The sequence below is a fragment of the Sylvia atricapilla genome, chromosome 3 (assembly GCF_009819655.1).
Source record: "Sylvia atricapilla isolate bSylAtr1 chromosome 3, bSylAtr1.pri, whole genome shotgun sequence".
Lineage (NCBI taxonomy): Eukaryota > Metazoa > Chordata > Aves > Passeriformes > Sylviidae > Sylvia > Sylvia atricapilla.
In genome coordinates this window covers 112,917,581-112,939,226 of record NC_089142.1, presented here as the reverse complement: position 1 = coordinate 112,939,226, position 21,646 = coordinate 112,917,581, and the positions used below count along the sequence as shown (strand labels likewise).

At 53.3% G+C, this 21,646-nt stretch overlaps 3 protein-coding genes across 5 annotated transcripts in view; 2 read left to right on the top strand and 1 right to left on the bottom strand.

Moving 5' to 3' along the window:
• The first annotated feature begins 18 nt into the window (after window positions 1-18).
• RRP36 (ribosomal RNA processing 36) lies at window positions 19-8,026 on the top strand. Its single transcript, XM_066316720.1, has 7 exons — window positions 19-268; window positions 3,219-3,357; window positions 6,024-6,090; window positions 6,884-6,988; window positions 7,092-7,166; window positions 7,247-7,364; window positions 7,601-8,026. Exons 1-7 carry the CDS (start codon window positions 58-60, stop codon window positions 7,738-7,740), a joined length of 855 nt encoding a protein of 284 aa, XP_066172817.1. The 5' UTR covers window positions 19-57; the 3' UTR covers window positions 7,741-8,026.
• Window positions 8,027-9,345: 1,319 nt separating this feature from the next.
• LOC136359777 (transmembrane protein 121-like) lies at window positions 9,346-12,612 on the bottom strand. 2 transcript variants are annotated; one of them, XM_066316715.1, is made up of 3 exons: window positions 12,528-12,612; window positions 12,065-12,168; window positions 9,346-10,857 (listed from the first exon to the last, which is right to left on the bottom strand). In XM_066316715.1, exon 3 carries the CDS (start codon window positions 10,854-10,856, stop codon window positions 9,924-9,926), a length of 933 nt encoding a protein of 310 aa, XP_066172812.1. In that variant the 5' UTR covers window position 10,857; window positions 12,065-12,168; window positions 12,528-12,612; the 3' UTR covers window positions 9,346-9,923. The 2 variants fall into 2 exon arrangements, with proteins under 2 accessions (XP_066172812.1, XP_066172813.1); XM_066316716.1 differs by lacking the exon at window positions 12,065-12,168.
• Window positions 12,613-15,633: 3,021 nt separating this feature from the next.
• LOC136359776 (phosphofurin acidic cluster sorting protein 1-like) overlaps window positions 15,634-21,646 on the top strand; it is a 51,311-nt gene continuing 45,298 nt past the window's right edge. The window contains exon 1 of one of the 2 annotated variants that reach the window (XM_066316713.1): window positions 15,634-15,812. In XM_066316713.1, coding sequence (XP_066172810.1) covers window positions 15,634-15,812 — 179 coding nt within the window. The remainder of the gene's footprint in view (window positions 15,813-21,646) is intronic. The other variant, XM_066316714.1, reaches the window with a different exon arrangement.

The following is a 21,646-nucleotide window of genomic DNA, read 5'->3' as shown; positions in this document are numbered from 1 at the left end:
CCGGTTCCGGCGGGCGGCGCGGGCCGTTCCGGAGGCGCGGGGTCGGGCCCGGGGGCGATGGGGCTGCGCCGGGAGGGGCCGGGACGGGGCAGGGGCCGGGGACGGGGACGAGGACGGGGCCGGGGACGAGCCGCCGCCGCCGGCACGGAGAGCGAGGAAGAGGCGGCCGCGGAGCAGCCGCTCGGGAGGCTGGAGGCGGCGGAGGAGAGCTCTGGCTCCAGCGACGACAGCGATGAGGGCGGGAGCGTGGCGGGGGCCGGCGAGAAAGGTGAGGGGGCCCGGCAGGAGCGGCTCCGGGAGAGGCGCCGGCCTCAGCTCGGGGCATCACGGGCGCGCGTTTGGTGGGAAACCAGCTGGCAAATGGCTCGGTGCCCTCTCGTGTCCCAGCTCCCGCATCCCTCCCTGGCCCGCCCGGCTGAGCGGCTCAGGATCGGCAGCAGGGTCTGACCCCAGCAGGGTGAGGGCCTCTTCTCCCAGTCTCTTGTCTGGTGCGCGGAATCACAGAACCAGAAAATGGGTCGGGTTGGAAGGGACTTTAAAGATGACCCGGTTCCAGCCGCCGTGCCGCGGGCAGGGTTGCGGTGGAAGGTGTCCCGTGGCGGGGACAGGCGCTCCGTGCAGGAGGCGGGAGAAGCGGGGGATGCCAGGCGGTGGGCACAGCCCGGGCTGAGGGGCAGAGGTTCTCATCCATAGCAGCGAACACAGTTTGGTTTCCTCGTCTCAGAACGATCCAAGCGAGAATGAAAACGTTACGAAAAATACGGCGAAAGCCCTGGAAGTGAATTGTGAGGGAGTTGACTTGGTGTCAGCTGCAGGGCACGGCGCAGCGTGTCACACGCGTGAGGAGTCACCCTGCCTTGTGACAGGGTGTGTGTGTGGCGCCGGGGGAGGCGCAGCTCGAGAGGTGAGCTTTTGGCAGACAGATTCACAGGTGGGCACGGTGCCTCGCCGTCTGTTGTAGGCATTTTGTTTTCCTCTGGTGAGGAAATGGTGAGCGAAGCTCAGAGAGAGGATCACCGACAGGCACTCTTTCCTTCCCACAGCTGGATGGGAATGGGAACAGCAGTTTTGCTTTTGCCATCTGTCAGGGTGCTCTGTGATCTTGTTTCTGGAGAAGAAGGAGTTGTATTAGAGTGGTTTTGTCTCAGCAGGGAACGACTGGGCAGGTATCAGATGTTTCTTTAGGCCATCTGTTCTTGCATCCTGGACACTCTGATGTGCCCTGCAGGTTGTGTAACTCCCTGCAGGGTCAGCTGAGGAAGGCATGAGGTGTCCATGTGTCACAGGAGTCTGTGGGAGGAGAGGAAACACAGTGCTTGAAAGCAGGAAATGACCCTGTTATCAGCAGGTAACAGTAGCTTATCAAGAGGTGCAAAAAGAAGGAAACAATATTGGATGAAGGGGGGAAATGGCAGGAGGGAAAATTAAATGGACTACAAAGACAGCAGAGAACAGGTAAGTTATACTCTAAGGAGGAAAAAAGGAATGAAAAAAAAAAAGAGGAAATTAAGTCCTCAAGAAAGAATGCAAGGAACAAGGAAAATAAGCTAATCCTGCCTTTTTCACACACACAGTTGCCAAATCTGCTGCCCACCAGTGAACGCCTGCTAGGACCATTCACTTCTGCCCCAGAACAGGCTTCTTTTTTTATAGTGATGTCCAGTGATGTTTTTATCACTGTGAGTGGTTAATTTGATCTCCTACAAGTAGGATGTATTTCATGGACTGATACTACTGTGTGGAAATCGTTTTCCCCATTAGGTTTCAGGTAGTCAGGTTTGGTCTCCTATACCAGTATTGAAATGCTTTATCAGTGGAAACATTGCATGCCTTTGCTTTGTCTGATTTATACCAAATCTCCTTTTGTTATTATTTTATATGGTGTCTTTTATCTCATTTTCATTGTAGTCTTTGCTATTTAAACAGTATTGGTTTGGAATTGCAGCCAGTTGGAATATTGGAGTGCAAGTGATGGTGCCTTATCAAGTGCTGAGAGTACCTTGCACATCATTATTCCTTTCTTTTCATGCTTTCTTTGTCCTTTTGACTGTCCTTGTTCAGAGTTCAGATAAGGGGGGTGGTGTTTAGGGGAAGCAGTGCAATGAAATCATGCTGCATTCACATTTCCTTTGTCCCTTGTGCAGCAGACTGGATAGTCACTGTTCCTGCATCCCACCTCAGAGCACTAATGAGCATCATCAGAGCAGAATGCCTGAGCATTAAGAACAAGGAAAATGAAAACATTTATTGAGGCAGCTCTTGGCTGTGCCCATTATGTTTTCTGGACAGTGAAGTAGTTTCTGAAAGTCTTGGTTATTGCCAGGATGAGAGTGCTTGGGATGAGTCCATGCTCTGAGCCAATGTGACTGACCTCACGTTGCTGCCTGAATTTGGCAGAGCACTCACAAACCTTGCTCATGGGGCAGTGTTTGTGTGGGAAGGGTTTGGGAATGAGCGGGCTACAAGAGCAGCTGGGGGGGCACCTGGCATCCAGTCAAGGCATCACAGGCAGGCTGTGATTGTCCCTGCTGGGCCACAGTTGGGGTGTTTTGTATTGCAAAGGGTCAGAAAGACCATGTGGCTGTCACTGCTCAGAGGTGCTGGGCAGGCAAACACCACCTGAGTCAGTTTGCCAAGGCTTTCCCTTCCAGAAGGGACACAATTCCCTTCTTGTCCTTACATGAGACTGGAATGAGCATATCCAAGTACTGACTGAGGAAATGCTTTCAGTTGTTGGTTCTGAACACCTAGAGGTATAAATCTAGAATATGGAATAATATGATTATAGAAATGATAATATTTTTGCATTCTGGTTATAAGAAGCATTAAAGGTTACTGACATGAAGGGATATTAAAGAAACATTAAAGTGGGAAAGTCAGGATTTCGAGGTGACCCCTCAGAATTTGCAGTGCCCAGTGTAGAGCTCATACTGCTCTTTGTACCAGGTAAAAACTTTGTACTGGTCTTGTGTGTGCTGTTGAGTGAAGGGAGAAGCAAAGACACTCTGGGGAGAGGGGGAGGCTGCTCTGTTCTAGTGGTAGAGACTGGAGGGATCAGTGGGAGAGGAATCGAAGGCTGAGATGCAGTTGTACAGGGATGGCACCACTGTGCTTGTGTCACTGTCTCAAGCTCTGAGACATCCCCCTTGGTGGAGTTTTGGGGGGAGAAGTGCCTTGAGAAGCTGTTCAGTTCAGGTGTGCCCTGTGCTCTCTTCCAGCTCAGTCTGACATGTCTTTTGAGGAACTCCTGAGGGTGCAGAGTGATGCAAGGACAAGAGTGAGCAAGAAAGTGCCTGGTGGGAAGAAAACTGTGAAGCCTACCAAAGCTACACTGAAGCAGCAACAAGGCAAAAAGGGGTAAAGAGGCTCTTTTGTGATCAGCAAAATGTGTATGTGTGCTCTCTGCATTCCAGAAATTACACTGTCAGCTCCTCACAGCAGTGGCATTGCCTTGGAGCTGGCATAGATCTCCTTTAATGTACTGGACAATAATGCCTGTCACTGTAGCATTTCATTTGGGAATGGTCTGGGGCTGTTTTCAGAGCTCTTAATATCCTCTTCTCTTCACATCCCCAGCAGCCACCTGTCACTTGACAATTAAATTGGCACTTAATGCCTTTATACCCTCTGTATTAAGGCACTTGTAGCCCTTGGCACAGTGTGCTTCTCAAGCTCTTATGACAGTGTCCACTGTGACCTGAAATAGTTGCCCTGCTGGTTCCTAAACACCTTCCAGCTTATCAGTATCTTCTGCCTGGCTCTCACTGGCTGCAGTTACAGTCACAGACAATTGTTCTGGAATTCCATTCATCCTTCTGCTGCTGTCTGTGGCTTGTCCAGTTTGCCTTTTTACCCTCCCTACAGTACTTACCATCACAGACTTTTTCCTGTATTCAATACAACAAAAGCTATTGTATACCTTTTTGCAGTTCTCCACAGGCCCCTACTGGTAACAGCAATACTCTTACCCTTTATTTGCAGTATTTAGCTAGTTTTCAGTCCTCAGAGTGGCACCCAAGTGATTTGAATGGGTTTCCTGTGTTACACTGGCCCTCCCTAATTTATTTCTGAATCTCTGCTCAATGCACGAGCGGAGAACACAAAATACGTTTCTCCTGCCATAAAGAGTTGATTAGGATAATGTTTCTGTTTTACTTTTTACCCAGGACTCTGGGGGATTTTGTGTAGTGCAACATCTTCTCACAGTGTCTCTATTTCTGCCACACAGTTTGCATAATTCTGCTTTTGTTTAATTCCTCTGATCCTTTAAGTGATGTGTTGCTGTAAATCCCACATGTTTTTTCTCTCATGTTTTTGTTATGGAAGTGAGCTTCTTAAAGAGCTTCAGGAAAATCCCCAGGCACTGAGTTGGCTTCAGCAGTGACTCCAGAGCATTGTGCACTGTTGTAGCTTCAGTGGATAAGAATACACTGAACGCTGCCCTAAGAGGGATTTGGAAAACTTGTGCCTGTGGGCTTGTGTTCCTGCCCCAGTGTCACTCGTGGCTGGCTGTGGGTGCTCTCAGGAGGTGCTTCACAGGTTTCTCCTGTTTCTGATAACTTGCCTGATGTACTGACAAATCCCAGGATGCAGCACCCAAGTAATATGAGCAGACTGATAGCCTGTTCTCCTACCTTATCCTGGCCCCTGGTATGCCTGAAACAAGCTGTGAAGGGCTGTGTTGCACGGAGAACTTGTTCCTTAACTGGTTGTCACTGTGATCCTCATGGTCCTGATTAAATGTGGAGTCTCTTTCAGGACATGTGACAAATGCTGTGCAGGCTATTGTCCTAGGGGCTGAGTTCTTCCTTACTGGTATAAACTGGGCTTCCTCACTGAACCTGGCCACAGTGGAATTGGCCTCTGTGACTACCAGGCAGAAATTTCCAGCTTTGACACTCAAAAGTGCTGAGGGAGCTGGCAGATGTTACTGCTCAGCTACTCTCTATCATCTGTGAGAAGACATGGAGAGCAGAAGTGCCTGAGGTCTGGGGGGGAGCCAGTGTCATTCCAGTCTTCAAAAAGGGCAAGAAGGGAGGGCTTGGGAAACTACGGAGCAGTCCTGGAAAGGGGATAGAGCGCTTCATTCTGGAGGACATCTTTAAGCTTGTGGAAGAAAAGTAGGATCTTGGGAACGGTTTATATTGCCAGCAGGACAGGGAGGTGATCCTGCCCCTCTGCTCAGCCCTGGGGAGGCCAGTCTGGAGTGCTGTGTCCAGTTCTGCATCCTTAGGACAGGAGAGACAGGGAGCTCCTGGAGTGGGTGGGTCCAGTAGAGGGAAAAAAAAAAAAAAAAAAAAAAAAAAAAAAAAAAAAAAAAAAAAGATTAGGGGACTGGAGCATCTCTCCTAAGACAACAGGTTGAGGGAGCTGGGACTATTTAGCCTGGGGAAGAGATGACTGAGAGGGGACCTTATCACTGGAAATATGTTAAGGGCAGGTGTCAAGAGAATGGGGCCAGGTTCTTTTCAGTGGCACCCAGTGACAGGACAAGGGGAGGGGCAATACTGAAACACAGGGAGTTTCACCTGAATAGGAGAAAAAACTTCACTGTGAGGGTGACTGAGCACTGGAACAGGCTGCTCAGTGAGGTGGTGGAGTCTCATTCTCAGGAGATATTTAAAACCCACCTGGATGCAATCCTGTGCAATCTGCTCTAGGTAACTCTGCTTTAGGAGAGGTTCCTTCAACCCCCAGCCATTCTGTAACTCCATAAGAGGAATAATCAGTACAGCATATTTATTGAGGCAGGTGGTGGGGTTTTCACTTGATACGGTGGAGCTGTTCCAGATTCTCTGTAGGGTTGTTTTCACCTCACATTGATATACTTGGTTGTTGTAGCCTTCTGTGCTTTCTTGACTGAGTCACCTCTTTGCTTTCTATAGGTATCATGATGAGGATTGAGCTGGGACAGTCTGTTGTGCCATAATGTTCCTCTGAGGGTCCAGATGACCTCCCAGCATATTAGCTTACGCCTCATTCTGATGTCTGCTCCTCTTAAAATAATTTTTTCTTGTTTTCAGGCCATTGGAGCTGTCTGCCAAGAGGCCTGTACCTTTCCTGCGACAAGTCATCCCTGTTAGGAAGAAGGTGGGTGCTGCCCCTCCCCAGTTCATGACTTCCCTTGGTGCTGCTGCCAGGGAACACCCTTGGGAATGGGGCTACTGCAGGTGCCACAGGCTGCTTCTGGAAGACAAGGCTGGACCACTGGGGAGTGCAAACAGTGACAGTTTTCCTGGGGAGAACAGTGGGTGGGCTGGAGCAGCTGCAGGTCACCTTGAGAGTCTGTGACCCAGATGTTTCTAGAAGGTGCAATGTCTGCCACCAGTGACAGTTCCACTGCAAACCATGGTCATTGTTCAGTACTAATACTAGAAGTTTGGATGTCCATCTACTTTCTAAACTGAATGTAACTTTTGACTTATCGTTGCTGGATCATTGGAATGAAAACTGTAATTTCCACAGTTGGAGACCTCTTTTTGTCCCTCCCTTTTTGCATGAATGACCTGACCCAGTTGATCTGTGAAAATCTATATAGGTTTGAGTTCCCAAATCCATCACCTTGACAACACACATTCAGCCAGCTCATGGTCTGGGAGTTGCAGCTGTTTGACAGCAGCACTCCTGCTGCTATTCCTGGATATTCCTGGGTTGGAGACTGGCATATGGAGATGTCTGTGGCATGGTGAACTCCATGCAGGCATCACTTTGGGGATGCCACCTTGACTGTCGTACTCAGCCTTTGCCAGCTGCACTTATTTCAGTGGTGGGAGCATAACACTGCTGGGGAAAAAAAATTGGCTGAGCCATGAAGGGAGGGTAAGCAGGCTGTTAACGCGGTAACACTGGCTACAGCCCTTCCCTTTGCCTTCCCTGCTGGCAGGTCCAGAGAGACCCTCGATTTGATGACCTGTCTGGAGAGTATAAGCCTGAAATATTTATGAAGACATACAGCTTCCTGGACAGCATCAAGAAGCAGGAGAAGGAGGTGATGTTCTGTGCCTGTCCTTGCCTGAAAGAACCTTGCTCAGCAGGGGCTTTTCACAGTGGAGGTGACAGGCAGTCATGCAGCTTTCTGCTCTCTTCTTCAGATGGTTCAGAAGCAGCTGAAGAAATGCCGGAACATGGAACAGAAGGAGAAACTTCAGCGGCTCCTGAACCGTATGGTGAGTTCAGGGCAGCATCTCCTCTCTGCCAGGCACTGAGGTCTGCCCCAGTGCTGACACAGGCCATCCTTTCTGTACAGACACAGCAGGAACAGGCGCAGAAAAAGCAGCAGAAGCTGAGAGAGAGGGAGCTGTCTTTGAAAAGACAACAGAGGGAACTGGCCAAGCAGGGGAAGAAACCCTTCTTCCTAAAGAAATGTAAGTACTTGGTGTGAGCACGCTGCAGGAAGATCTGGAGGGAGTACTGTTGGCAGGAATTCAAGCCCTGGAAGCAAAGTGTCCATACTATTCCACAGAACCCTGGAGGGATTGTTCTAGTGCTGGTACTCAAGGGACAAGCTAAGCCTGGGCCAGGGAGGGAGAGGTGAGGAGGGGCTGCTCTGTAGAGAAGTTTTGGGCTTCAGTTTAGAACTTGACTTCTCTCTCCTCTACAGCTGAGAAGCGGAAATTGGAACTAGCTGAGAAGTATGCAGAGCTGAAGAGGAGTGGAAAGCTGGAGAGCTTCCTGAACAAGAAGAGGAAGAGGAATGCCATCAAAGACAAGCGCCATCTGCCCTCACAGAAGAACTTGTGACTGTTGGACTGTCGTGCTGTTGTCTGCACTGGCTCATCCTGCCTTGGCCAGGCCTGGAGGATCTGCCTTCCACTGTACAGTGATGCTGTAAGGCAGTAGAGCAGAGGCTGAACTGAAGGAAGTAATGGGGTTTTTGTAGCTGAAGTATCTTCTTTGCTTGTGGTTTACATCATGCCTGGGTGGTGACAAGTGTGTTGTGCGGATACTGATGATGATGACAGCTGTCTCTGCCTTTGCACCTGCTCATTTCTAGCTCTAACCAAGAAAGCCTGAGTCCTGCCCTGCACTGCTGGCTCTACTCCAGGTTCTTTCAGACATCCACTGAGGCAGAAAAGGATGTGGGACAATGAATGCTCAGAGCAGCAACCCTGACTTCAGATCAGGTTGCTCAGGGCTGCTTTGGTGGGATCTGGTAATGTCCAAGGACAGATGCCTTCGCCTCTCTTGGCCTCTGCTCTACTGCTTCAGATTCTCATGATGGAACTTTTTGTTCCCTCATCCAGGAAACCTACCTGGTGTTAGTCCACAATCGTCGTCTTGTTCTCAGTGAAGTGCCTGGCTCTGTCTTCTCAGCAGCTTTGTCACAGGCCTGAGGGATAGGTAGGAAAGGGGTGCTGTAAGGTCTCCCTAAAGACTTTTCTTCCTAACGGTGAAGGAATACTGTTTCCTCACCCTTTCCTAGCAGTGCTCCAGCCTCTGACAGCTTTCATGTACTCAACTGGAGTCAGCCCAGACAACCAACAGCTATCTTTTGGTGGCCCAGCATGGATCAGTATCTGGATGTAGCATCACAAGAGATTAGTAAAGGTGAGAGGATCACTCCACGTGGGCTGCTCCTGGTGATGCAGATCTAGGTGTGGCTGCCCTTCCTTATACACAAGGCATGCTCTGCCTGCTCAGGTATTGCTGCTTGGGATCTCTCCTTCAGAGCAGCTTGGTTTCTCAGGGTCATCTCCAAAGGGTTATTAGCGCTTCTAGGAAACTGATCCTGGATGAAAAAAGCACCTGTTTTCCTTCACTCCTGTTGTCAGTGCTGTTACAGTCAAAAGTGTTTGACCTTAGGGGAGTCAATGCCTCTTTCCAATATCCCACCAGCCCTCTTGCTTCTCCTTGTTCCATTAGCCCCTGTCTGCCATGGCTGTGCTGACAAGGGGATGGCTCAGATGACCCCAGAGTGGCAGGTCAGAGTGTGCTGGGAGAGTGCCTGGGCACAGCTATGCTCTGTGGGTGGCTGTGTGGACAGCCTACACTGCTGTCCCTCCAGATGGAGTGTGGGGACTTGCCATGGGTGTCCCTGGTCACAAGTGGTCGCAGTGGATGTGGCTGCAGTGGTGGCACCAGGTGGTGGCTGACAATGCTGCCGCACACACCCTGTCAGTGACACCCTGGGAGGCCACCAGAGGCTCACGGCACCTGTGGCCCAGGAGGAATGGCTCCAGACTCAGTGCCTGGGCTGCTCTCCCCTGCCCTGGGTGGTCACTGAGTGACCTCTCCACACCCTGCAGCTGAACAGACTGCAGACACCTGAACAGACACCCAGTCACACAAAGTCCCCAGAGGAACAGAGGGATCTGCCTGCTGGCAGGGACACAGACATGAAAAGGCTGCAGGGCTCAGGTCTTTTATTGCAAAGAGGGAGATACAAAAAAAGGACAGTCACCCCTTTTTGGGTCCCCCCAGGCCTGCAGCTGGCTGAGAGGGGTGACAGCAGGGGGAGACCAGGCCTTGCTCCCCCTGCATGGGGACCTCGGCTCACACAGTGGGGAGCAGGCTGCTGCCAAGGACCAGGACACTGGAGCCAAGGCCAACCACAACAGAACAGTGGGTGACCCGCTATGTCCCCATGTGGCACCTGGCTGCACAGGGAGCACTGGCAGGGAGCCTGGTACAGGGTAGGGCTGCTTGGCCTCACGCAGACACAGCTCACGGCAGGCAGCCCTGGCCTCCTCCCCTGCTCTGCTGCTGTGCCAGGTGGGGTGCTGAGGTTCCAAACTGCTCGGCAGTCTTGCAGAGGCTGCTGTGGGGCCTCGCCAGGCATGCCTCGGGGCCCGGAGCAGTTTTGCCCAGGGAAGGAGGGAGCAGGGTCGTTGCCCTCTGTCCGGGCAGGGAGCTCCGCAGCCTGCCCTAGGTTTGTGGGTACGGCCGGGCATGGGGATGCCCAGGCTGTGGCTCCTGCTGGCTCATCACGTGTTGTCCTGGGCGAGCCCCTCGGGGCAGGCGGGTTGTTCCCGGGCCTTGCGCGGCCCCGCAGGTGGCTGGGCCGGGGCACCGTGCTGCGGGTCTGGCCCCGGCGGGCTGTGGTGCTGGTGCCGCTGGTACTGCACAAACATACACACCTTCATCCCAATGGCCAGCATGTTCTTGCCCATAAAGATGCTGGAGACGCGGGCATCCCTGAAGAAGAGCATGTTGCTGCCTCGGATGAAGATGGTGGTGATGTTGACGGTGAGCATGCTGAGCATGGGGTACAGCATCATCCGGTGCGGCACGATGCCGATGCCCTGCATGCTGATCTCGCACAGGGACACGCACGGCAGCACCAGGAGCAAGATGTAGCAGTAGAAGAACATGATTCCCTCGGCCCAGAGTGGCAGCCCTTTCTTCTGAGGCTCCCACAGGTTGGCCTGGATGTCCAGCACATCCAGCATGTCCACAATGACCCAGAAAAGGCGGTTGCGAAGGTCCTCCTTCTTCTTGAATGTTCTGACATACTCCATGTGCTCCGTGGCCACCAACAGCACGTAGAGAGCTGGGATGCAGATGGAGAGCAGCAAGGTCAGCGCTTTGCGGGCTATGAGATCCAAGCTTTTCCGGTCAGCTTTGTAATTCTGGTACACAAAGTAGACTTTGATCTCCAGAACGAAGACATACAGGAACCAGAGGATCATGGCATATCCTCGCTTAGCTGTCTTTACCTCTGCCCCAACCCAGATAGCCACGTAGCGCAGGACCAGCAGGAAGCATATGTCACCCACTGCCACCATGACACAGATGCCCAGCTTCCTGGAGCCCTGGCTTTGCTCCACCAGGTAGGCATCCATGAGGACGAGGCTGGTCATGATGAGCACAGTGGAGAGGCACACGTGAGGCTTGCTGACAGGTGGTGGGGGAACCATCCTGCACACAGAGGAACAGGCAGGGTCATCAGGGAGCTGCTGAGATTTCCTATCCCCACCCTTGGGCCCCCTTCTGCCACCCATCTCACAAACAGCTGTGGGATGGCTGAAAGATGGGAGGGACTCATTAATAGATTTTTCCTATCCTATGTGCCTAGCTTGTTCCAAACCTGCAGATTTCTAGCCAAAGAGCTCCTGACACCAGCCAGGCCATCCTGGTGGTGTATGCTGAAACTCAGCTCCTAGGAAGCACATGGTGGGGCAGGCTGGACACTTGGGACACTTCAAGCACTTGGGATCCCATTGCTTCTTCTGGTAGCTCATCAGACTGGCCAGCCTCTGCCACCATGGAGGATACATGCCTTGTTTTCCATGGAATTTCCCAGCCAGTGGTACTGCTTATATTTTCCCCCCTACAAGGCACATTTAAGACTAGACTTATGTGTTTAACCCAAGCAGGTCCTTAAAGGCTACGATCCAGGACCGCTCTTTTTAGTCTCTTTATTTTCATGCACAGCACAAGATGAAGCCTGGCTTTTTTAGCCTGGCTGTCTTGTGGGATGGGAGGGAAAAAATTGGCCATTTCCTTCAGGTTCACAACCCTCACCTTGCTTAGAGCTATTTGCCAATGCCCACCCTGCCCCAAAACCATAAACTGAAAGCAAAGAGAAGCAGCACAAGCCCACAGATCCAGGGCACACGGAGCTCTCTGCAGCAGGCCCTGAATTTCTGTGGGATGCTCAGCTTTCCTGGGCTGGGGCAGAGCAAAGCACTGTCCCCAAAAGCACCCTGCCTGCCTTGTACAGCACCAGGGCTGTCAGACTCCCTCCCCCTGACCAAGCACAGCTGCAGGCAGCTGCCTTCAGAGGCAAGAAGCGAGGACAGGGGCCTCACCAGGCCTGCCAACTTGGCAGCTGCTCTGGAGGGGAGCCAGCCCCCCCGGATGAAATGGAGGATGAAACTGGGCTGATGACAGTGGCACAGTGCTGCACGAGGGCTGCCCACGCAGGCCCCGCCTCTGCCACGCCTGGGCTGTGCAGGGGCCCTGGGACACCATCCTGCTCACCCAGGGGACAGCGTGTGGGTGACACCTGGCCATGGAGCAAATGCCAGGGAGCAGGACGGAGGCCGCACACTTAATGGTCACCCTTGCACATGGATGCTCCTGGTGCTGAAATCGATGGCGCAGGGCCCTGGGCACAAGCTACCTGAACTCCTGCTTTTTGGCTGAGGGAGCAGGCGTCCGGCGCAGTCGTGCATCCCTGGGCCCAGCAGCATCCTGGCACGTTGCGGGAGGCAGCGAAGGCTGAACCTGTCAGACACAGGTGCCTCTCAGGGGGAGGGAGCAGATGCGGGCGCGCACGGGGGGAGCCCGTGGCTGTGGCACATCTGGAGCACGCCACACGGCCGGGGGCTCGCCCGCCTGGCACCCCACGGCCCGGCCCGGCCTCCGCGGGGGCTGGGGGTGCCCCAGGCCCCGGCTCAGCTCCCGGCTGGCGCCCGCCCCGGGGCCCGAGCGGGACCGCCCCGCCGCGCTCCGTCCCCGGGAGCGCCGGGGCGGCCCCGAGCCGCCCGGCCCGAGCCCCCTGCCCACCGCGGCCGAGCCTGCCGGGGGCAGGCGCTGCCCGCCGGCCGCGGGCCCGGCCTGCCGTTCCCCCGACTCCCGCTTACCTCGGGCGGCTCCCCGGGGCGCAGGGCGGCGGCGGCGGCCCCGGGCCCGGCGCGGCATCGCCCGGCGCGGCCCGGCGGCGGCGGCGCTTCTGCGGCGGCGGCACTCGGCCCCTCCCGGCGGGCGGCGGGCGGGGACTGCGGCGGCCCCCGCCTCAGCCGCGGGCCCGGCGCCGCCCGCCGCTCCTCAGGTCCCGGTGCCCCCGGCCGAGCCCGCTCCCGCCCCGGCGCCATCGCCTGCGTCCCCGGCCGTGTCCTGGCCCGGGCGGAGGCAGAGCCCGCAGGGCCGCAGCCCAGCAGACGGCCCCGAGCGGAGCTGCGGGAGCCTGGGCTGACGAGGATGTGTGCCCTGCAGGAGGGGCTGGGGCCGCGGCCTCTCCTCCTGGGCGGACAAGGCAGGGGAGGGCATGCACCTCTGACACCTGGCTGTGCCGGTCCGCAGGGCCCGGAGAGCCCCAGCCCGGCCGGGTCTAGTGCGGATGGGCTCGGCACCCGCAGGGGCTCGTGTGCGCATAAAGCAGGCCGGGAAGGCGAGAGGTTTCTATTATCCTGATGGACATACCTCTCTGCAACTGCTCCTCTATCAGCCTGAGAGTTTATTTCATTTAACTCCAAACTTTCTTCTAAGTGATTTAGATCTTAGGTATGAGGGTATTCCTCTCTGACTGTGAAGTGCTCATTGTAGATATATGTATTTTGGAAGACGGGGAAGCTCTGAGATCTCTGGAGATGGGCTATGAGCAAAACCAGGCATAAACCTGAGAGCAAGTGCAAGTGACAGAGTGCCAAGGGACATGCAGCCCTCTTTGCATCCAGCTGCCGATAGAGTGGCTGTAGGTCCTTGCTGGATCTAATGCCCTGGAGCATCTCAGCTGGCACCAGGATCATATAAATCTAACCTGTGGTGTCCTTGGCAAACGGAGGCACTGGACCAGCACCCAGGCTTAGCTCAGGTGTCCCACAGTGGGTGTGGACTGGTTGATACAGGCAGGTGTGAAGGGAGCAGAGCTCTGGGTTAGGTAGGTGCAACAAAGTAAGGAATTTGTGGGAGCATTTTCCTAACCCAGCAATAAACAGCAATCCCCAGAAAGGGCTGATAGAGCGGGGAAGCAAAGCAGCCAAAGCCTCAAAAATGAAAGGAGACCTTGCAACTTGAGTGGAGAGCAACGTGTCGAGGCACAAGAGGGCAAACCAACACTGCAAAAATCTGCTTCTTTCCTCCGGGGCACAGAAGCACTCGCTCTCACTATCCAAGCAGTCTCCTGCAGGATGCAGGGAGGAGCGAAGGGCCTCTGCCCATGGAGGCACCCAGGGACAGGGACACCACAGAGGTATCCATTGGGAGAGGAATGCTGGAGGAAACTACCAAGCAATGGGACTAAAGAGCAGATGATTCATGCATGAGCTGGAATCATGAAACCCCTGAGTCTCCACTAGAGACGAGGACGTGAGGTGACGACATTTGTGTGGGAAGCAGTAAAGAGCTGCTTTAACAAGGCACATAAAAATAAGAAGCCAGAGCAAGAACAGATACTTCTGTGCCTCTCTACACCACGATGCCAGAGTTGGTATGTGGATGCATCTGTATCATGGATAAAATGGAAGGAAACCAGTGAGGGCACATCAGGGTTCCCAGTCACACAGCTGCTCTCTGGCTGCTGCGGGCTCCAGACCTGGGTGGAAAAGCATCTTCAGCTCAGCCCAGCTCTGCCCATGAAACCTGCCCAGGGGAGCAGCAGGACTGACAGCCCTTGGGAAGTGCCTGGAAAGCAGTCACTTCAGCAGGCTGCTCTGGGTTCTGCAGGGAGGTTCCTCTGGTCTCCTGGAAGTGCGCAGGCATCACTGAGAACCTGGAGCACTCACTGCTATTAAAGTACCACACGAATACCCAGGAATGGTGACTCAGACTAGAAAGCAAACAGCTGGGGAGGGACTGCAATGGGATTTCTTAGGATAAAGACCCTAGATCTAGCAAGCTCCTCTGGAGCAGGCAGCTGCTTTTGGGGAAAGGCAATGGTGTTAGCCAGCTGAAATCAAACAATGATGGGTAAAAATGCTGAGAATAAGGCCATGACCATTGTGTGACGTTCTCCAGCTGCAAAACCAAGGTTTCCACATTAATTGGCAGAATGGTATGAAAATGCAGCTCATCCTTGGTTCAGCTGGTCTTACACAAACGTCTCTGCTAAGATCCCCTAGCAAATGTTCTTAGAGAACCAAGGCTGTCAAGGGTGAAATCAAAGGTCCTCTCGTGCATTAATGACTTACTAAAGGAAACCAAATGCATTAAAGCAGCAATCAAGTTGTTTTTGTGAGCAAGTCGGGAGCTCTGGGCAACTCTGTTGTGATCCAGGCCATTTCTGCCTCTCCCCCTGTAGCGTGTTCGAAGTTTTCAGATGTTTCGAGGAAAGAGTCAGTCGGAGGTCCCGGCTTCTTTTTGGATTCAACCCGCGGTGGTCCTGGGTCCAGCTGCTCGGTTCCTCCGCTGGCCGGCCCTGCTGTTTACCCCGCTGAGGGCACCCTCTCCTCGCGGCGCTCCAGGGATCGCCATCGCCCCGGGCGCTCCCGCGGACGTCTTCGCCGCCACCCCCGGTACAGCGGCTCACGCAGGGCCAAGGCCCTGGCCAGCCCCGCGGAGTCTCCGCCCCTGCCCGGGTGCGGGGACGGACGGACGGACGGACGGACGGACGGACGGACGGACGGACCGACCAGCCCCGGGGCTGGGACGCGCGCCCGACCGCGCCCCTGGGCGCGCCCCCGCGGGCCGATGCGCTTTAAAGGGAGCGACGCCGCGCCCTCCTCTCCCCGCCCAGTCGGGGCGGCAGCGGCGCTCCTGTTGGCCGGCCCCGCCCCGCCGGCCTCTCCGATTGGGCAACGGCCGCTCCGGCCGCACCCCGCTCTCGGCTCCGATTGGCTGTTCGCCGTCGCTCGCGGTCCCCGCCCTTTCTCCCGGCTCCGATTGGCTCGTCCCCGCGCCCCAGCCGCGCTCTGATTGGTCGCGGGCCGCGAAGGAGCGGGCGCGCGCTCGCGCGCGCGCCGGGGCGGAGGCCGTCGCCGAGGCGAGGGGCTCGCGCCGCCCCCCAGCGCCAACGGCGGCGGGACGGAGGCGATGGCGGCGACGGGCGGCGCGCCGGGCTCGGGCCCCGCCGCGGGGCCTCCGGCGGCGGCCGGCGGGGCTGTGGCGACGGCGGCCTCCATGGCGGTGGCCGGCCCGTCGGCGGTGCCGGTGCCCATGCAGCTCTTCGCCACGTGGGAGATCGACCGCTCGTCGCCGAGCTGCGTGCCCAGGTGAGCCGCCCCACCGCCGGGGCCGTGCGGAGCCCGGACACGAGCGGGGCCGGGAAGGAGGCTCCCCCCGCAGCATCCGTGCCCCGCCGGGCCGCGCTGCTCAGCGGCGGGGAGGCCGGCCCCGGGCACGGGCTGATGCGTAGCGAGCTCCGGCCGCCGGGCCCCCGCTGCGCTTCCAGCGGGAGCGGCCCCGGGGCCCGGCGGGGCAGAGGGGCACAGCGCGGCACCGCGGCTGCGTTGTCTCCATGTTGCAGCCTCTGGCGAGTGTGTGCCGCGGTGGCCGGGGATCTCAGAAGGGAGCGTATCGTCGTGGCTGTGCTTTAGGAAGCTGCCTTTTGCCCCCGAAGTGACCGGTGATGGCCCTACAGCCGCTTTCCTGAAGCCGGGCGGTGGCCGCCAGGCATCCCTGGGCCTGTGTCATCTACACTCCAGACCTTAGCGAACAACAGGAAGGATTCACTGTGCTGCCAGCTGACCTCAGAGTTGCATCTCTGGCGGAGCTGGGAGACAAGCTCGGTGGTGTGGGTGTCATCACTATCTGTGTGGGTAAGGGTATGGTCCAGCTCCATGTGCTTGTGAACACCTGTCTTGGAGTCAGGAGGTGCCTGATGTGTTAACGAGCTGGGTGGGTGTCTTTTGGCCCACTCATCTCACCAGGCTCTGCTCAGGTCTTCTCGTGAGAGTTACAGGGGAGACTGGGGAAGTCACCCTGGTTCCCTGTGGCCCTGGGCTGTGGCGTGTTGTCTGCAATGATGTATTCAAGTGTTTCGCAAAAATTAGAGGCGTAAAATTCAATGTTGCTGTAGGGCAACAGGATACTAGCCTTTGTGAAAGTGCTTTGCTAGGTGGATATATCTGTAGGGAAAAACTCAGTGACTGAGTGGCCAGATGGGCTGGAGTAGAAACATTCCAAACTACTCGAAGCTACTGGAGAAAGCCTCTGTGATTGTGGTGCCCAAGGAAGTGCTGGGCTCTCTGCAGGCAGCAGGTGTGAAGGAGTTTGCAACATGTGGCTACTGAAGAGCCTTTTGATGACACATGCAGAGGCTGTTGTGTGCAACGGGAAGCAAGTGATCATTTCATAGCTTTAAAGTGACTTGTGCTGTTGTTCATGTGTGGACAGGTTACTCCCAAGCTGGAATTTGGAGAGCAGGACAGAATTATGAGGTTGACTTCCTGTAGAAAAAATTTGCATATGCAGAGCACAAAGCATAGTGATGGTGAAGGATGTGCATGGACATAGGCTTCACAAATGGAAGTGCTCCAGGAGCTAGGGAGAGGAGAACTGCTTTGGGCAAACCAGGGACAGAGTGAGAATAGTGAGACTGAGTGTAGAGGAGTGTAGAAGTGGGTTACATGGGTGGCAGAATGCCAGTGGGTGAGAAGTGACGTGTAATCAGTCTGAAAGTTGTTTTTACAACTGGTTTTTGGCCCAGTGAATCCTGTATCTTCTCACAAGGACAGTTTCCATTAGCACTGTGTAGATGCTTTTTCTAACGCACGAGCTTCTTTGTGTGCTGATAGCCCAGGGGGCGGCCATCTGACACAGCTGCTTGCAGCAAACTTCTGTGAAATTCATCTGAAATATCGTCTCTGGAATATCTTCAAACACTGCATCTGCTGAGATGGGAAGAAGCTAATGGAAGCTGATTGTTCTTTCAGAGGCCACAGCTCTAACATGAAGTGCTGTCATGTCTGTGGAGTCAGCAGGTCTGGAGAAGTCCTGCCACTGGCCACAGTCCACAGTGAGCAGTGTGAGACTTATGCTTTTTTGTTTTCCAGTCTTCACTTAGCCGAGCTTTCCTGAGTGAGCAGGTCACAGGTGGGCACCTGTCAGGCAGGTGCTTTAGTTCACTGAAGCTGAAGGGAGCTCAAGCCCCAGACCTGAGCTGTTCATGGTGTGTCCGGGCACTTGTGCAGCCTTATTGCTTGCCCATGATCTCCCAAGATCTCATGGAGATCTTCCTCTACTGATCTGCTTGTATATAATACAGTCTTGGTGTGTTCTTCAAGGCAGGAGCTCTGCTGTACCATCCCAGTGCCCAGCACAGGTGGTCTCTGGTTCCACTGTGCTTTGGCGGTGGTAGTGGTGGCAAAATAATTTCCATTTTTGCCCTTGGGCTTCTCTATCTCTAATGCATGTATAGTCCGTGTTTTGTCATACTTGTGCATACCTGGAGAAAGAAGACCTTTGCACTGGTTTTAATGCTATAGAAGATGATTTCTTTTTCTAGAGTCTCTAGTTCAAGTCTCTATTGTACCTTCTTAGGTGTTCAATTTTCTGCAGGTGCAGCTGTGGCTGCTGCAGGAGTGGGACTGGGCTGGATCAACCTTTGTGGGCTTGCTGTGTGCTGGGCTGTTCATGCAGGACAGGTGGGAGGTTGCCCAGGCCTCTAGGGTACCAGAAAGACTCTGGGCCAATAAAAGTGTGCAGTGGGAAGTATAAGCCCCAGTGCATGGAATGGTTCAGTAGTATGGCTGTAGGACTCCTGATGTCTTGCCAGGAGCATCTTGGCTTTCTAAGCTCAGCTGTTGCCTGCAATGGAAGTTGTTTTTTCTGGCTGAATTGGGCATGTGCCACTGAAAGAAGTCCACATTTATTTTTGGAAATTGCTTCTCTCCAAATGGAGGTATCAACCCTCCTGCTGGGCTCTTTCTCTTTTTCAGGGCCAGGTTGAGAGAGTGACCTCCTGATGACCTTCTAATGAACTGACTGAGCATAACCTAGACCCAGCTGCCTTTGGCTTAAGTGGCTGCCAGGGGAGGCACAGCTGAATTTTATGGGCAGTGGGCTATTATGCAGAGAGGCAGGAGGAAGTAAACATCTGGAAACCATACAAAAGGCTTCAGTGGGGCTGCCCATTGGCTCAGAATGATTGGCTTCCCATCACAGTGCCTTAGAAGGAAAGCAAACCTGATGAATTCACGATGCAGGATGTGAAGCATACTTGGGCTAAAGTACTCCATCAATCAACTTTAACTTCTACTCGCAGTTGTATCAGTAGAAGTCTACAGCAGTGTTCTGAAGTGGGAGTGTCTTTATTGAGATGCCTTGCAATTAAGTCTCCTTAGGGGTAGGAGCAGGTTTTCACTGTGTAGAGACTGCCAGAAGTGATGTAGATGCATCGAGGTAATGTCTTACCGTATTTTCATTGTTTGGTGTGTTGGTCAGGCAGTAGGTTGGGAAAAAATGTGTCAAAGGACTTTGTGCGAACATGCTTGAGGTCTTGTTATTTCCACATAGTGGTGTTTTCCACCTCTTTTAATAGACTGCTCTTTTTATTTTTTTTTTCTTTTAACATCTGAGCGTCCATAAATGTGAGTTCTTAATTAGGAAACAAGATAAGATTGTGTTATGGTGTTCACTTTTTCCATGACACAGCTACTGTGTTCAGTGTTACGTGGATGTTGTTTCAGTGATAAGTAATCACATTTCTAGTTAGAGGTGAGAGATACAAGCTGTGATTTGGTTGCTGCATCAGAATTGCTGAGGTCAGGCTGCAAAGGCAGATTCTACCTGTGCAGATTATGCTGTGAAATGCCCTGTAAGGATTCAAATACGCTGCATTTAGTCCACAATGCCTTGTATCTCAGTACAATGCGTGAGGAAACATTCCAAGTCTTGCTGCCACCCACACAGTGTGCTCGAACACTGTGTCTCCTGCTTACGGTAGTTAGAAAAGCATTGATTGAGGGAAATGCATGTGGTTTGGGCTCACTTGGTGAGACTGTGTGTGTACCCTCAGGTTATTACATTCAGAAGGTGCTCTGAATTCTCTATCATTGTAAATTGCAAACTTTTGTTTTGGAAAGTTGCAGTCACATGAATGGGTTCTTGGAATGAGAGCAGTTGTTGCAAGTACAACTGGAAATATCCCAAAAGTGCCAGCTAGGGCGATCCTTTGAAGTTCCATGAGGTGGATTCTCTTGTCTCTGCAACCCAGTTTGGGCAGCCAGTGTCCAGTAGCTGACAGGTGAGGAGAGTAGGTTAACACTTTATTTGTGGATATGTGGTTGCATGCCTTCCATTGCCTGAGGTCCGGGAATCCTTTCAGTGGCAGCTTCTGCCTGTGGCGTGGAGGAACACGCTCTCTCTCCTCTGGCACAGCTGAATGGAGGGGCTGCTGTGGGCTGTTTACTCTCAGCAGAGAGCATTGCCTGTCTTTTCTACAGCCCCTAAGGCATTTGTGGCAGTCAAGAGTCTCTGAACTGGGTGTTCCTTTAAGAAATGCCTATTCCAGCTGGAATAATATCTATTTATCTGCCTGAGATGTTCTTGAATGGTTTCCTGGGTAAATCAGACATTTTCACGGTAAACTTCCAACCTCAGCGAAATCTTTTCTGTTTGGATAAGCTACAGAGTTGCACCTCTGGGAATGTTAAGCGATTCCAGATTGTTCCTTCAAAAGAAACTGTGATGCCCTGAGAAACTGGTGTAGCTTCAGATCCGGAGTGCTTGGGAGAGGCCATTGTTTCTTGTAGGGAAAGCAGTCTCATACAACTGGTGATATGCCACGTTTGAATTATGATTTCCTTTCAGTCCTATATAGAAACCGAAGTGTTCTAAACAGCCATCATAATGCTTATTATTCTTAATATTGTGGGCTTGGCTACAGGCCTGCAGCATAATATGTCTCATATGTTGTCCACTATCTGTAGCTCTCTGTGGCAGTGGAACACATTTGGGATTTCTTCTCTGGCAGTGTTTTGTTTTCCTTCTGAGCATACAGTAATTGAACAGAGCTTGGGACAAGTGTGCCCTGCTAATGTGATTGATAGGGGGTGTGCTCCTTGCAAAATATTAGTAGTGACTTCCCTGAGGGTTTAATTTGATTTGAAGCACCTGTCATGCTGTATCCTAGCCTTGTTTTCCAGCGCTTCATTCATCAGCCAGGCTGTGTTGCAACATTTGTCTGCTGGCTTATCAAAAATGTTGCATTGTTCTTTCTGTGCTGCCACAAGTGCACGTTCTGCTTCCTCTGGAGTCCTCCTCAGTCACTTGTGGCTGATCATGAGCAGCCATGTCATTCATGTATCGTGCACCCTTCTCTGGGATCACAATCCCCAGACCTTTATTCTGTCAAAAGAGTAAATGGATGAGCGCCAACAGCTTACAGGGTTCCCCCAGTGATCCATTCTGTGGTTAAGTTTGTGCTGATTCTTTTGTGTAGTTGTTTGAATGTGGAATGATTCTAGATTGAAAGTTGTGTCTCCTTGTCAACTTTAAAAGTTGTTTCCGAAAAAGAGCCAGAGGTAAAAAACATACTGCATTTTATAGCATGCCAGGTGAGCATATGGACAGAACTGTTTTCCAGATACCTTGTTATTATCTGGCCCAAGGTTTCAGCATTCAGCATCCCAGCTGGTGGGGAAGCTGTGCTTCTGTTTTGGTTTATTTTGGTGTTTTGGTTTTTTTTTTTAACTACATCAAAGCTGGTGAATACTGTTTTGGGAAACAAGAAGTGAGAGTGTCTTACTCTGTGTGGGATGTGGCAGCAGGAACTTGTCTCTGCCTCTGGGGAAGCAGACAGCTCAAGTGAAACTGCTCTTGTAGCTAGGAGTCTCTTAGATAAATGAGGCTTTCTCTGGATGCTTCACTATACTCATTGCAGTGCGCTGGGAGGAGAGATGCAATATTTCAGGTGCCTGAACATTGCTGCTTACAGAGACCACTCCCTGCTCTGCAGTGTGATTCAGCCTCGGTGCACACAGCTCAAAATGACACTGGCATTTTCTGCTGGCTTGTTGCAACGCTGTGCCCTTTATAATGCAGCCCACTGCCATCTCTCATGCCGTATTTCTCTGTATCGCGGTCTAACTCAGTGAGGGGTTCT

Excerpts from the sequence above, each read along its gene's own strand:
- RRP36 (XM_066316720.1), top strand. The coding sequence starts at position 58 with ATGGGGCTGCGCCGGGAGGGGCCGGGACGGGGCAGGGGCCGGGGACGG. Across the intron at positions 3,358-6,023 it reads CAGCAACAAGGCAAAAAGGG|GCCATTGGAGCTGTCTGCCA; the intron begins GTAAAGAGGCTC and ends TCTTGTTTTCAG. Across the intron at positions 7,365-7,600 it reads ACCCTTCTTCCTAAAGAAAT|CTGAGAAGCGGAAATTGGAA; the intron begins GTAAGTACTTGG and ends TCTCCTCTACAG.
- LOC136359777 (XM_066316715.1), bottom strand. The coding sequence starts at position 10,856 with ATGGTTCCCCCACCACCTGTCAGCAAGCCTCACGTGTGCCTCTCCACT.